Genomic DNA, 15010 nt, shown 5'->3' on the forward strand with positions numbered 1-15010 from the left:
TATCGTGCTTTTCTTTTTAGACCATTCAATCACTCATGGTTCTTCACATTCAAAGAAAATTGCAGCAGAGAATTTTCAATTTGGTTTAATCACTGGTGGAAATGGTTTGGACCACAATCAGAGATATTACCTCCAAATGTGCTTATGGGGTTTCAAACATATCTAAAAAGAGCAAGGGGGGAAGAATATGCAAGACTAATTTTATTCCATATGGAGTTCAAAGTCCCGTGGATATTTTGCTGGAGTTTCAAAATTCATCAAGAGCTGGAAAAACCACTTCCAATGTCATTAGTCAGAGAATTCAAAATTAAATGGTGGACGGGATTCAATCAAGAATTCGGAGATCAACAAAATGTTATCAGATTCCTAACTACCGGAGATAAACTCAAATGGACGAAACCATCATCCACTGCACCAACTTCAACCACTACTCCAAAGACGACAAGACAAGCAACCACTATTCCAACAACTACGTCTTGTCCAACCACTCCAAAGAAAGATAAAGAGAAAGTGACGGAAATGGCATCCGAAGAAATTGCCAGTAACTTTCTGATAAAGCAAATGATGCAAAATCCCGAGATGTTAAAAGAATATCTGAACTATTTACAAAAGCAAGATAAAAAGGAGGAAACTGACAAAATTGAGGAGTCAGCTGGATCATCCGAATCCACCTTTGATCCTTTTGGTGGACCATGCGGACAAGACTCAAATGACTTTTGAAAAAGATGTCGGCCACAATGCAAATTCAGATGAAAAGCAAATTCAAATTCAGATGCAAACTCAGATGAAATGAAAGACAGACTGCTCTATAAATAGATTCAATTGCAAAGGATAGAGCATCGGCGAATAGATCAGAGATAATTTTAGCTTTCATCTAAAAACTCCTACCTACTCTCAAACCTACTCCTACCTACTCCAACCTACCTCTATATTCTAGCTATTGTCAAGTGTATTCAATAAGAAATCAAGAAGTCTTCATTTCTCAAAAGCTTCCGTTGTCTACTCAATATTATCTGTAAGTCCAAATCTTTAAGTGAATTACAAGTTTATATTTCCTTAAGTTTTATGCCTATCAAAAGTTTTAGTTTCAAAGAGCTACAAGGCAACCGATCTTCTAGGTAAGCATAGAACTACTCTTTTTGATGTCAATATTGTGACTAAAGTTGTGGAAGTTTATTTTGTTGAAGTTTCCAGCAACTCGACATCAAATTTGACTGTCGTTGGAAGATGGGTGGATGAGTTTCTTGTGTTAGGGGCAAGAGATGTAAATCTTCTAGCAACAAGTTTCTAATTACTTATTGAAGTATTGCCAAATAATGCTAGGTACTATCATGACAACCTCTACAGAGCTATAGATATGTATTTCAAGGTATGCAACTCTGCTTGATTTCTTATATTTAGGGAGAAAGGAAAAAGGAGTAGTTCTCTTGTCAAGTATGATAGGCATAACATCCCTAGAAATGCATAGAAAGATGACATGTCAAGTGAAATTGTTCACTTTTCACATTTCAATTAGTCTGTTCAAAATGCTTGCCCAAATTTTAGGCAAATCTAGGGGAATAGAGCAAGAATATATTCGATCCCTTATTCATTTTTCGTGAATGTTTGACTGACATGTTATTCAGGTTGAGATTTGCCTTAAACTTATATACAAGCATCTCCAAACCTGATAGAAGAAGAGAGAAGCAATATATGCAAAAGTCATTGACTACAATAAACAGTCACAAGAAGTGCGTAAACATGCCTTCAAGAACAATAGATTGCCAGTAAACATCGCGACACAACTCTTACTTCTTGAACAGGATGCTATGACAAGGTCTTTTAAAGCTGCAGGATCAAATTACCAGAGAACCAAGTCGTAAGCAATAATGAAAGTGAGTAAAGCTTTAGGAAATGGATACACAAAATCTTTGCAGGAAATTGCAGTTATGAAACAGGATGTTGAGAGATTGAAATTTCAGCTAAGAAAATTGCAATTATGCAGGTCAAAGCTTCAAAAGAAAATCAAGACAGGTATCATCTAGCCAAATATTGATATGGTGGAACAACTACACCTAGTTTCTAACTCGATTCTTTCTGATTGTAAAGTCTATGTGTTTGATGGAGATCAGGAGCCTTAGGGCTTTTATGCATTTATTTGCTACTACTATTTTTGCAATAATCAGATCGTACCTTTAATTCATGATGTTCATCGTAATTTGTCTTTCTCTAATTCCTGTGCTTTTGTTTAGGTTAGGAGAGTTCGTCATGGAGCAGCTCATAGGGTTGCTCAATTAGCTAGACCAATCATTGACTCTGTATTGTGGTGGATGGATCCACCAGCTGCTATATCCTCAGCCATCTTGGCTGAAAGTTTGGCTTAATGAAAAGCTTTGCTTTTATCCAAAAAAAAAAAAAAGATTTTGTACATCATGAGATATAATTTTGTACATCATGAATTACTTTTCCACCAATCATTGACTCTGTATTGTGGTGGATTGATCCACCAGCTGCTATATCCTCAGCCATCTTGGCTAAAAGTTTGGCTTAATGAAAAGCTTTGCTTTTATCCAAAAAAAAAAAAAGATTGTATTCTTGAGATATAATTTTGTACATCATGAATTACTTTTGCATATCCTCCAATTACTCCATCATAATAGAGAAGAAGAAGATAACCAACAACTAATTATTTTGATATACCAGACTTTGCTCATGAGCTTATTTTTACTATCCCAATTATCCTTCCCTGTTCATCAATCTGATCATCCCTTTCTTCAACCTCTTTTCTAGCTAGTTGAACATAAAACTCCAAATTCAGAAGAATCTTGATGTCTTGTTCAAGTCCTACACAAATTTGTGCTAACAACTACATAGCTTCCAAGGGAATTGGAATAAATTTCTTCTATTTATCGCTAAGAAAAAAAAATTTTGTTAGTACATTTTGCTAGTGATATGATGGCAAAGGAGAATTGGTGCTGTGTTAGTACCATCACCGTTTGATCCTGCTATATTAGGCTTCATACAAAAATTCCCACATGTATTAGATTTCTTTTGTCTTTTACAATTTAAAGTTTAAAATTGGTCTCACTAAAGATTAATTGATAATTCCATATTCAAGTCAATAGCCTTTGTCAGGGACTTATGGCCTCCCGACAGTTCAAGTTGATAATTCCATATTCAAGTCAATAGCCATTGTCAGGAATTTTACGTCCGTTGACGGATCAGGGTTCAAACTGGGCTGTCAAGTTTGGGAGATAGGAAGGGATTAAGGGAAGGGAAGAAAAAATATATAAAAAAAGATAATTTCATATACAATTTTTCGTAATTTGCATCCAATCCGTTTGGATTAGTTATTTTTTGGGGTGTTTTTGAAAAATTTTGCTGTAGCAGAATTTTTGGATTATATTTATGAAATTTTCAGGAAATATTTTGAGATATTTAAGAATAGAAGAGTTTTTAGAATATATGTTGAGATATGTTTTAAAATTTAAACTAATTTTTAGATTAACTTTTAAAGTACTTTTTAAAAATTTTTATTATATTTGAAAAATTAATTTTTGAAAAGCACTCCAACACTTCAAATGAAATTCCAAATTGAGCATTGGGTACATATTACTTGAACAAATACAAATTAGTAGTACCTTCTAGAAGCGTTATTCTTGAGCTGCCTCCAAACCCCGCTTTCTCTCAACCGCTCCTCTTAAGTAAGTAGGAGAGCCACCACGGCTTTAGTACAGACTGGTTTTTTTGATTGGCTATTTCTTCTTCGTCTGGGAAAAATAGAAAGAAAGTAAAAAAAATGGAGCACCCGCAGAGCAAGAGCGATACACTTTCTCCCCATCCGACTCCAAACCGGAACCCGTGCCCCATCTGCCTCGGACCCGTCATCGATGAGTCGTATTTGGACCAATGTTTCCGTACGACTATCTCTCTTCCTGATTTACTTTTCTGTTCTTTGTAGGTTTTGAGAGCAATAATTCCTTTCAAATAAAATATCAAGAATTTGATTGAATTTAGTCGAGAAGTTTGAATATTGCAGTACTTGGAAACCCTAATTGGCGATGTAAATGGAGGATTTGTTTCAAAAATTTGTGGGAAGCCCTCAAATCTATGTCAAAAGTTCATTTAAGTGCCTGAACTGTCAAATGGAGAATTTGTGGGAATATTGCAGTTCTTGAAACCCTAATTGGAGATGTAATGGAGAATTTGTTTCAAAATTTGTGGGAAGCCCTCAAATTTATGTCAAAAGTTCGTTTAATGAAATTCTTGAATCAATTTGTTTAACAAAGATATCACATTCTTACTCCATTTCCCTTACAGTTTCCTTTATCTACTCTTCTGTAAGTTCCACCAATTATTCCTCCCTAGTTTGATTGTTTAACTAGTTCTTTGGGGATTTTTTTGTTTGTCTGATGAAGGATAGAATGGATAACTAGAATCCAAAAGGTTGGATTTTTTGCTGAAATTAGGACCTTAATTTTGAAGAAATGCATTGGTTGTGGAGAGATGAAATGCTGAATCAATCAAGGCATACTTAGTACTAGAATGTAAACAATAATTTAAGTCAGTGTATATATATTTGAATCCCACACCTGCAGAAATTTGACTTGAATTACAATTTCTTGGAAAAACCATTTGGTCAGTAACTGAGCTGTTGCTTTACAGATAAATTTTGCTACAACTGCATTTTGCGTTGGACCAAAGTGGTAGCTTACAATTACTCTGCACCACCTACTTCAGTAAAATGTCCTTTATGCAAGGTTTGGGTTTTTTGTTCTGACAGTTAGATTACTTTCGTTCGCTTGATTCCTTGGGAACTGCTCATGTTTCTGAACTCATGGTAAAGTTTGAATCTTTTGATCAAAAGGATGTGGTCTAATTAAATGACAACATCTACAAAGAGTTGCAATTACATGTGTCTCTGTTGGTTTTCCTGTCTTTTAATAAGATGGAAGGGGAGCCCGTATATGCTAGATATTGTTTGTTTATTTTCCAAAATTTCCTTTTTGCTTATGATATTAAGTGATATGAAATTTGTCACTTGGCTGATATTCATGCTAAACTTCTATCGGAAACGTGGGGAATTTGTCTAGAATTGTTTAAAAGTTGTTTAAAAAAAATGCTGAGTTGGTTTGCTTTATTTATGATTTTGGTGCAAATTGACCTTATGAAGTTGAAGTGAGTTTTAGGACTAATTGTTTTGCCTTCAGTAGCAAAAGTATAGGTGTTGTGGAGTGACCGCTTAACAGGATTTGTAGGACTATTTAAAGGGGCCAACCATGAGTATTAGCATTTCCTTTATTGCAAACCAGATAAGGTGAAGGGGATAAAATGAAAAAAAGAAAAGGTAAATCTGTTAGATTCTCTATTATTGAAACAGGGGTCATTTCTGAAGTAGTCGAATGAGTAGCAAAGGGAAAGAATGGTCATAAAATACAGGATTCCTACTTGCTTTACAAGTCCATTATCTGTGGCACATTGCTTCTAGATTAGTCCATGGAACCTAATTATATGTCATGGAGCCTCTACTTACAGTAAGAATTTTCCAAGAGTGCTGGTGCTTCTTTTCTGCAGAAAAGCTTTTGAAATAATCGCATATAATTCAACAACTCCAACCAAAAGATACTAGAAGAAAAAGGAAACTTGAAGGGACTAATGAATTCTTCAGTTATCCCTTAAGTGGTGCATCTATTTTCCTGTTTGTTGTTTCTCTTCCTTTGGAGTAGTATTATTTTCTTTTTTTCAGTGAAGATCAACTTTCTAGTATCTCTGACATGCAGACTGAGAACTTTTCTATTATACACGGATGTGATGGAATTTCTTTCCAAAGGCATTTCATTGGTCAGGATTTTCATACAAGGTATAATGGTTTTTCGTCAATTGTAGTTGTACAAGTCGCTGTAGGTTTTTTGCTCATACTTTTGTTAATCAAATCCTCAGTGATTTCTTTACAAAAGCACACAAATACAGGCTACAGTCCTATTACTGTGAAACAGGTACCATGCTGCTTCTTTGTCATTTCATAAGCGTACTTAATTTTTTAGCCCTCTGTTGTATTTAGTAGGAACCATGTTTTCTTTCATTGCTCCGCGTGTTTCATGACCAAGTGTCCCTTTCTTTGTTTAATGCAAGATAAACAGGTACATTAATTGATATATTTAATCCAACCCGTTATTGGAAGTTGCACAAGTATCTTCAGCCAAGTCATTGGCTTTATGACTGGATGAGAAGGGAAATTCAAGCTTTAACTCAGGTTGATTTTATCTTTCTCCCTTTTCATTTACTTGATGCATTTGCACTTGTAATCTTTAATTGCATAGAGGATCTCGATCTTTATGGGGAGCTGTTGGGCAAGACACAAGAAAAAGAATAAAAAACAAGAAAAATGTGATTGGTTTGGAAACTTTAGCTCTTGCTTGAAGTCCATGAACCACTGGGGGCCTCGGGCTGCACCTTAGCCTATCAACCTTTTTGGCAATGTAGCTCATAAAAAAAACCTGTGAAGCTTTCTAGATCTCTATTTCTGATACCATTTTACTTCTCTGCCAGCTCCCAGACTCTTTTGTTGATAGAAAAGTGTAAGCTTGTTAGTTGTTATCTGAATTCCATGTTTTCTGCCCAGACTATGCATGAGATGTGACAATCATTACCTTAGGAATAGAAACTACCTGCTGTACAAAATGGTCATGGTATACTTCAGCTCTGCGAAATGGAACTGACTCATCTCTTACACAAAGCTGTCTTTTAAGAGTTTACCGATATACTCCCTTCGTTATTTTGCATCCAGGAGGAGGATGTTGACATTGTTGTTCATCACATACTCGGTGTTATTGAATCCTGGAGAAGGTAATATGACTGTGTATGGTCGTGTTCATTGGAATGAATTGCAGCAATTTTAGACAGCATGATTACAGTAGACGTTCCTCCTTTGCTTTATAGCACTATATTTTTGTCTTCAACATGGTTCAATTGATATTCCAATTATTTGGGGTAGTGAGCTCACTACAAACCCTCATGTTCACAGAACTGAGCAAACCAGTTCAAGAACATCACCCGAGGCAAAGCGAGAAAGATTTAGAATCTTAGTCTCTGAGGCAGCCAGATGCTTCCTAACAGGCAGAACAAATCAATTTGTGAATGAGTTGGAAATGTTTCTTGCCTCAGGATTGAATATTGATGCATATGATAAAGTCTATCTGAAGAATTTGGGTTGGAAAATTCCTGAAATAAGTGAGGATGAGGAAGAACCTCATGAACATGCCCCTGCAGTTCCAAACTTGTACTTGTTTGATGAGGACTCTGATTATACAGAGTAGAATTTCTTCCTTAGCTTCCGATTAATTCGTTCTATTCCATCCTTCTGGTCTTGTAATATAATCTCTGACCTGTCTCTTTGTACCCAGTGGAACATCATCTATCCGGTAGTGGTAATTACCTCACTCCATCATTATGTTGATCCCTTCTCCTTCATCTTGTTTATGTTTATATTTTAGGCTCACACTTGGTAGACCCGATCTTCAAAGATTCAATGGCCCAAATTGTGCTATACTATCTCACCAAGTGGAGTGGCACAATCTGAACCATAAGTCTATGAAGATCAGGTCCACTCAAGTTTTGGCCCATATTTTGTACTTAACTAGGTGCTTAGCCTTCTTAGAAGACCAAAACCAAATCTTCTAGCTAAACAAAGCTACCCCAAATTCTCATTAAATTAACTTTGGTAGCAGTTGTTGTTACGAGTATTTTTTTTCCCTTTTTGGAAGAGAGAGAGATTAGTATTTTATGAATTTTTATTTTTGGTCTTGATATGTATTTTTTTCCATCAATCTAAAGTTCTGTTTGAAATCACGGTGACTTATAAAGAAATATTTTTGATACAAGTTCTTTTAACTAAAGTGCTTTTAGGTTATCAAATATTGGGCTCCTTAATTTACGAGAAATTAGGTATAGAGACATCCATAGAAAATTAGTTGCCAAATGTCACTTTTAGCACTCAAAAGCGTGCAATCCCAAATGAAACGTCAATTCTAAAACTTTTTTTTTTTAATTTATTTTATATCTACTTCTACTCTGTATTAAGTAAGGAGAAGGGGCGGATCACAAGAGTCAATTGAAAAATCAGAGGGATCATACAAGTGGCTTTTTATCCTATGGTTCCCTTTTTCTTCCTCCAGAAAAACAAGTGGCTGTATTCGTCGGACACTTTGGAGTTTGGTCGCACTATCGTTAATGTAGTGGTTAGAAATCAAATCATCAAAGGATACTGGCAGCGTTTAATTCCTGGGAAAAGAAGCACGCTATCACACTGCCAGACTAAGGAGTAAGAGGAGAATGGCAAAAGGCTCATCAGACAATGGAGCTTTCATGGACAAGTTCATCCTAAAGTCAGGCTCTTCATCATCTCAACTCCCCTTGAGTGGCCTCACTTTTGCTGTCAAAGACATGTGAGTTATCCAACATATGGTCTTACTTCAATCATCATTTGCCAATATGGTCTTATCCAACATATGCTTATATACGAACCAAGTACTCAGTCTATCTCGTGGTGCTCAACAGGTTTGTGTAGTTCCTTAGTCTTGTTTTAGATTATTGTATTTTGTTGTTTAGATAGTGCTGGCATTTGTGGGGGTCTGGCACAAGTCTCAAAGGTGAATATGAAAGGAAAAACAGCGAAACAGAATCGCAAATTATTGGGGTTTTAGCTGCCAGAAAAATAAAACTTTGCTTCTATCTCCCAATACTCCCAAGTGTTTTAGTGGTATTGAGTGAATAATTTTTAGTTCTTGATTTAAATTTGCCTTATTTTGGCCTTTTTACTGTTTTTATTGATTTACTTCATTATGAGAACACCGATAGCAGGGGTGAGTGAAGGCTTTAAAATGAGGCTTCTAGATTTTGTTTATCCTGCATATATGAAATTAGGTAGTCGTTTAGTATGTTGGGATTCCATTTAAATGTTTTCATTTCCTTTTGTTTAGGTTGTGGGATGTATAAATTGCATTGATAGGTTAAATTTTGATTGGCAGATTTGATGTTGATGGATATGTGACTGGATTTGGAAATCCTGATTGGGCACGGACTCATTCTGCTGCAACATCTACTGCACCTGCTGTTTTGGCTCTTTTAAATGCTGGTGCCACTTGTGTTGGTAAAACTGTCATGGATGAAATGGCTTACAGGTAAGGAACTTCACGTTCTCATAATTTTGCTATGAAGCTTCTTTTCTAATTTCTTTCAGCGGTGAAAGTTCATGTTACTTTTCTGGGCTTTCCAGTATTATTTGGTTAGATACTTGCTGGTATGCTCAACATTGTTTATTTAGTCTTCTGGAACCATTCTTGACAGCTTCTTTCATACTACTTATTATTAGCAAACTTTTCTTGTAATGGCTACATAGTGATCTATCATAAAAGGGATGAGTTGTACTCCTCAGTAAAACAAAATGACTATTTTGACTGTTAAGTATCCAGCTACCTCTCTTGGCTTTTAGGATATTGACTTGGACACCAGATTCACATTCCTCCATTCCTATTTGTGTCAAAAACTATCAATTCAAGTGATGTTGGGTATACAAGTAGGGGAAATATTTTGGATGGGAAAAAAGATGGTGGTTGGCGTTCTATCAGCTGTATGTTCACTTCTTATCTCTAGGCCAACCTCTAATTTACCAGCCTTTCTGGTTAAAGTCAAAATAAATTCGAAGGGCTCTTTGGAGGAAATAGGGTTCATGCTGATAATGGGTATTTACACGAGGCTAGATAACATCTATGGTAAGTTGACAGAACTGTATGCATTTCTTGCTATAGAATAATTTCTGTGTATGAAGTATATCAATAGCAAAGTGGAAACATTTGCAACGTCTAAAGAAATGGCAAAGTTTGGGCTTTATATGAATTTTCTCTTAAAGATTTATTAGAGAGTTTCTTCCTGGAGTCTACTTCGTTAATGGAATGATTTTGTCTTCACTTCCTTCATAAAATTAAGCTCAACTCCTGCTTCAACGCCTATTCCAATATACCCAACAATCAAGAAAGAGAAAATATCAATTTACAGTACTTAGTAAGAAGAAAAAAATTATAAATTCTGTCTAGTTGTAAACCTAATGGAACAAATTTAAGTTCACAATGCACTTGGGTGTCTGAATTTTTCATTTAAAATTGTGTTGTATTCTAGTCATTCTGATTAACCATCTATTGGTGCTGAAGTAATACCCTCTGAAACTTGAAAGCTGTTAAAGAAGGAAGGTTTAATGATAAGTTCAATGAGTAATTGTTGCAAGCTTACAGATGGTAAAGCCTATTATGCAAATCTTTAAAAAGCTAATGCCTATCTGACCAAGTATTTGGGATCAAAGGTGACAGAAAACAAATTTAATGCTTGTTTTGCAAAAAATTGAATTGTCAATATCGTTATCCCAGCATCTCCCAGTATATCAGTTTATAGGTTGATCTCTGGAGATTCTTGAAACATCTCTCACTTTTATGTAGGTTTACACTGTTCTCAAATTGGTACTTTCTTTATGCTGTTTGTGAACTAGACATGAAACTTGGTGTCAATTTCTCAAATCCAAGTTCAAGATTGCTGAATCCTGTCTTTAATTCTTTCACACCAGATAGACTCCTTCCATGTCAACATGATGTGTCCATATTCCCATTTTAGACTACTTCAAAATAGTTTTTAGCTTTGCATCTTCACTCACACAAATGTCAATTGACCCCCACTAAGCTACCTTAGTGATTAATGAAGTGGCTTATGGTGTATTTGTACCTTTTCAAGCCCCTTGTTTTGAATTTGTATATATCAGATACTGTCCATCTAAAACTTCCATCTAAACTGGAGTCAATGTCAAACGTGAACATTTGATGAAAACATTTCAACTCTAGGTTTCTTGCACCTCAATATATTGAAATAGATAGAAGTCATCTTTGGTGACCTGTTTTTCTTTTATGAAATCTTATCCTTTCCTGGCCATATATGATTACTTTCTTTACCCTTAGTCCAAAATGCTAAAGAAGCATTCAAAAGTTAGTTCTTTTGCTAGCAACCTTAGAAATGCATTTAGGCTCATTTTCTCATTGTGCATCACACTGAAAGGTCTGGGGAATTCTCGTTAAAGTTAGAAGATCCTTTAGCTGAAAGAGTTGTCCTTTGGCAGCATAAATGGTGAAAATGTACATTATGGAACACCAACTAATCCATGTGCTCCAGATCGGGTACCTGGAGGATCCTCTAGCGGATCTGCAGTTGCAGTTGGTGCAATGACAGTAGATTTTTCCTTAGGTGAGTTTCCAGAATTACAAGTATGCTAGTTGAATTCTCATAGCTAGTTGACTTTTTGTAAGCTAGTTGAATCAATTATTCCATCTAATACAGGTACCGACACTGGAGGAAGTGTAAGAGTTCCAGCTTCATATTGTGGAATTTTGGGTTTTCGGCCCTCCCATGGAATTGTTTCCACCAAGGGAGTAATTCCAATGGCACAGAGTTTCGATACAGTAGGTTAGCATAGAAGTACAATTTATGTGATGTACAGCATGTTAAAAGTTCTCTTTTTAAACCCAACTCGGGAAAATTCTTTAATGTAATAGTGCCTAATATATTCCAGTGTGTGATGTCTTAATGGAAAAACTCATCACCTCCCAAAATGTAAGGCAAATTTGATGCACTGTTGTTCTGTGTACTATTATCAGAATCCCTTATTTCAAAGTCACTGATGATTGTCGCAAGTATGCAAGAGGAAAACTAACATGAGATTTGCTTAAATGCCACTTATGGACTGGTAATACTCTTCTAATTTGAATTCCAGTTAGAAGTCAACACCAACTAATTGAACATCTTTTGTAAGCTGTTTGCAATTAAATCTTTCAAGTCTGCTGAATCTATTTTTTTGTTTTGCTTTGAAACTGGTTAGCTGGATATCAAGAGGATTTCTTGATTGTCTTTGTTTCGCTGATTTGCAACTGTAAAATGCTATCTCTAGGTGATGCTGTAAGAACAAGAGAAAGTCCATTTGCCATGGGATAGAATGCTTACTGAATAACATTATAGGCTGTTGCAATGAGTGTAAAATGGGCTGTAAATCCTTCTCTCTCACCCTCTCTGCTTCTGTCTGTGATGTTTCGTTGAGTATGAATGTGCTTTTTAAGTCACCCTAACTCTTCTTTCCCTTTCCCTACTCTTCCCAAAACTTTCTTTTTCTCAGATGCAGACATGTACACAGTTTCTTTGATATTCTTTTGGTCTGTGGTCATACAGATGCAAGTTCTTGACATTTGTTTTATTGAAAATGTTATTTCAGGATGGTTTGCTAGGGATCCTGTAATCTTGAAGCACGTTGGAAGAATTCTTTTAGAAGTGCATGACGCCAGCTCTGTAGCACCCAGTAATATTGTTATTGCAGAGGATTGCTTCAAGCTCATGGATTTTCCAGGAGACCAATTAACCAGGGTTATCACACAGTCAGTGGAGAAGTCCTATGGCCGTAAGTGTGATCATGATGCTATTTGAATTCTTTTAAATTCCTACGTGAACTTAAAGACTACAAGGAAAACACATTTTACTTGTTAACCCATGAATTTGATTAGTTGTTGGGAACCGCACGCTCAAACACCATGCTTAATGTTGGAAATAGAAAATGAAAGGCAAAATAAGTTACACACCTTATTTTGTGGAGCAGTCAGATTTACATGCATCCTCATCTGAAGGGGCAGAAATATGCTAATGAAAAAGAGAGTACAAAAATCAGAAGCCTCTCAAACCTGTAAAGCTGAGTAACAATAAGCCACGATATTGACAATTTTCTCACAGCCAAAAGACTAAATCTCCTTTTTAAGAGACATTAAAAGAAATCTTAGTTTGTTTAGTTATTGGGGACAAGGATTTTCCATATAAAGTTTACTTCTTGCTGCTACTCCATCCTGAGATGGGACAACCAAGGATCCATAAACATGCTTGTCAACTACAATCTTATGTCATCTTCTGTCTCTCGTGAATCCAAGCCTATCATGTGCTACAGTCAATAACTAGGAGAATAACAGAAGTCCGATGAATGAGACTTATGTTGAGCTAAAAAATATTTTTGTTAACATGTGCTAGCACATCAAAAATGAATTTTGCAGGTCATTGCATAAAGTTTGCAAGTCTGGGAGATTATGTTGAGGAGAAAGTTCCAAATTTGAAGCATTTCCGGAGTACTGGAAACCAAGAATATAGTATAGCCTCCTTAGCAGCGCTTTCAAGTGCCATGCGGTTGCTTCAGAGGTGAAAATATACATATTCAGTCTATCTGGTAGTTCAATAAGCATGGTGTGACTTCTTATCTCCATTCCTGAACCCATTTTGGTTTTAAGCAGATATGAATTCAAGGAAAATCATGGTGAATGGGTCACCACAGCCAAGCCTAATTTGGGTCCAGGTATATCAGAAAGAATATGGGAAGCTGTTAGGACAATGGATGAACATATAGATGTCTGCCACAGTGTGAAGAGTGAACTAATTGCTGCACTTACTGCTTTCTTGGAGGTGGGGTCTCTCTCTCCCTCCCTCCCTCCCTCCTGTGTGAGGGTGTTTTTGTGATCATTATAATACCTTGTCCAGACCTGTCTATGCATGTATAGAAGTTTATGTCACATACCTTCAAAGGAAGAAAGGACAATGTAAGAACGTTATACTCTGGCAGCAGTAAACTTGCTGAATTTTTATAGGAACACAAAGGTTAAAGTTATCATGATCGATTACCATTGCCTATAAACCATTTTCATGGTGTGATAGGAGGCTATTACAGTGAATTAGAATTTCACTCTTCAAGCTTTTCCCTTTCCCAGTTGTAAGCAACAGTTGATGGTATATCAACATGTTCCTCCGTTTAAAGCTGCATGATTTATTTGATTCTTTGGAATGAATGTTGAATATGAGAATTTTCCTTACAATGTTTTTATTTTTATTTTTAAACACTTTCAAAGGACTATAACCTTCAGAATAGAAGGCCTTCATTGTACACGTACGTATTTTAGGTCTTAAAATCATCTAGGTCTTTTTATAGCTTTTTATCTTCTGTAAGAGAGTAATCCTTCTTAAAAAAATAAAATTGGCTATCCTTTTTCCAATTAAAAATAAAATTGGCTATCCTTTTTCCAATTAAATTTGATGATCATGGATTGGTGTTGGCTATCCTTTTTCCTATTAAACTTGAAATTGTAGAACAGATTTTAATAAGCTTGGTGTTTAACAGTTTCTGCCATTCCTGAGTGAATACTCTTTATACAAAATGTAGGATTTTGGCATCCTTGCACTCCCTACAGTAGCTGGACCTCCTCCAAAACTTCAACAGGAGGCAAGCTCACTAGAAATTTTTCGTGCCAAGGCTTTTAGTTTGTTATCTGTTGCAGGAGTTTCTGGATTTTGTCAGGTTCTCTCTCTCTCTCTCTCTCTACATAACCTTGTTGAATGCAGAGATACACCTTTTTTTTTGGCTTTAAGGAATGTGGAGATACTGACACATGCTTTCCCTGAAAGCTCTAATTTGGTTCTTTGCAAAAACTGCTTTCATCAACAGGTAAGCGTACCTCTAGGGATGTATGAAAATCTTCCTATTGCAGTTTCATTGTTGGCAAAGAAAGGTATGGATTGGTTATTACTAAACGTTGTGGAGACTATGTACACCACCCTTAAGGAGCAGTTTGAATTGCTGAATATTGACTAGCTGAGTTGCATTTCTCCCTAGATGCAGATTTTAAGTTTCACTATTGTTTCTCTCAACAGCTGAATACCAATTAATGGAGCCTTTTTTCCTGCTGATTCTTGCTGTCTCTTTTCACTCTTTTCCTTTACTTACTTTTTAAATTCTGTTGCATCCCATTTTCTATTTTGGCACTATCACCATGAACAAGGGGTACAAGGAACAGTTATATTAAAGTTTAAGGACCAAGATGACCCAATTATTGAATTTGAAAAACTATACTCTTTGATGAATTGTAAACTTTAGAGCACATTTTATACATCATTTCCAACTCCATGTGCATCCCACAAAATA

General features: G+C 35.9%; 2 protein-coding genes across 3 annotated transcripts; both read left to right on the plus strand.

Annotated features, from left to right (window-relative positions):
- The first annotated feature begins 815 nt into the window (after positions 1-815).
- LOC113727601 (amidase 1) lies at positions 816-14775 on the plus strand. 2 transcript variants are annotated; one of them, XM_072076270.1, is made up of 15 exons: positions 816-1015; positions 2232-3896; positions 5760-5839; positions 5920-5975; positions 6112-6232; positions 6767-6825; positions 8154-8423; positions 9006-9158; positions 11135-11259; positions 11353-11478; positions 12278-12460; positions 13098-13239; positions 13332-13500; positions 14252-14386; positions 14534-14775. In XM_072076270.1, the coding sequence occupies exons 7-15, from the start codon at positions 8311-8313 to the stop codon at positions 14678-14680; spliced, it is 1293 nt and encodes a 430-aa protein (XP_071932371.1). In that variant the 5' UTR covers positions 816-1015; positions 2232-3896; positions 5760-5839; positions 5920-5975; positions 6112-6232; positions 6767-6825; positions 8154-8310; the 3' UTR covers positions 14681-14775. The 2 variants fall into 2 exon arrangements, with proteins under 2 accessions (XP_071932371.1, XP_027107656.1); XM_027251855.2 differs by lacking the exon at positions 816-1015 and adding an exon at positions 1875-2013.
- On the plus strand, positions 6660-7295 carry LOC113727602 (uncharacterized). Its single transcript, XM_072077158.1, has 3 exons — positions 6660-6668; positions 6767-6825; positions 7004-7295. The coding sequence occupies exons 1-3, from the start codon at positions 6660-6662 to the stop codon at positions 7293-7295; spliced, it is 360 nt and encodes a 119-aa protein (XP_071933259.1).
- Positions 14776-15010: the final 235 nt, after the last annotated feature.

Source organism: Coffea arabica, chromosome 2c, assembly GCF_036785885.1.
Source record: "Coffea arabica cultivar ET-39 chromosome 2c, Coffea Arabica ET-39 HiFi, whole genome shotgun sequence".
Taxonomy (NCBI): domain Eukaryota; kingdom Viridiplantae; phylum Streptophyta; class Magnoliopsida; order Gentianales; family Rubiaceae; genus Coffea; species Coffea arabica.

Coding starts and splice junctions, on each gene's coding strand:
- LOC113727602 (XM_072077158.1), top strand. Junction 6,826..7,003: donor GTTATTGAATCCTGGAGAAG/GTAATATGACTG, acceptor TCATGTTCACAG/AACTGAGCAAACCAGTTCAA.
- LOC113727601 (XM_072076270.1), top strand. CDS start 8,311: ATGGCAAAAGGCTCATCAGACAATGGAGCTTTCATGGACAAGTTCATC. Junction 12,461..13,097: donor AGTGGAGAAGTCCTATGGCC/GTAAGTGTGATC, acceptor TGAATTTTGCAG/GTCATTGCATAAAGTTTGCA. Junction 14,387..14,533: donor GAGTTTCTGGATTTTGTCAG/GTTCTCTCTCTC, acceptor TTTCATCAACAG/GTAAGCGTACCTCTAGGGAT.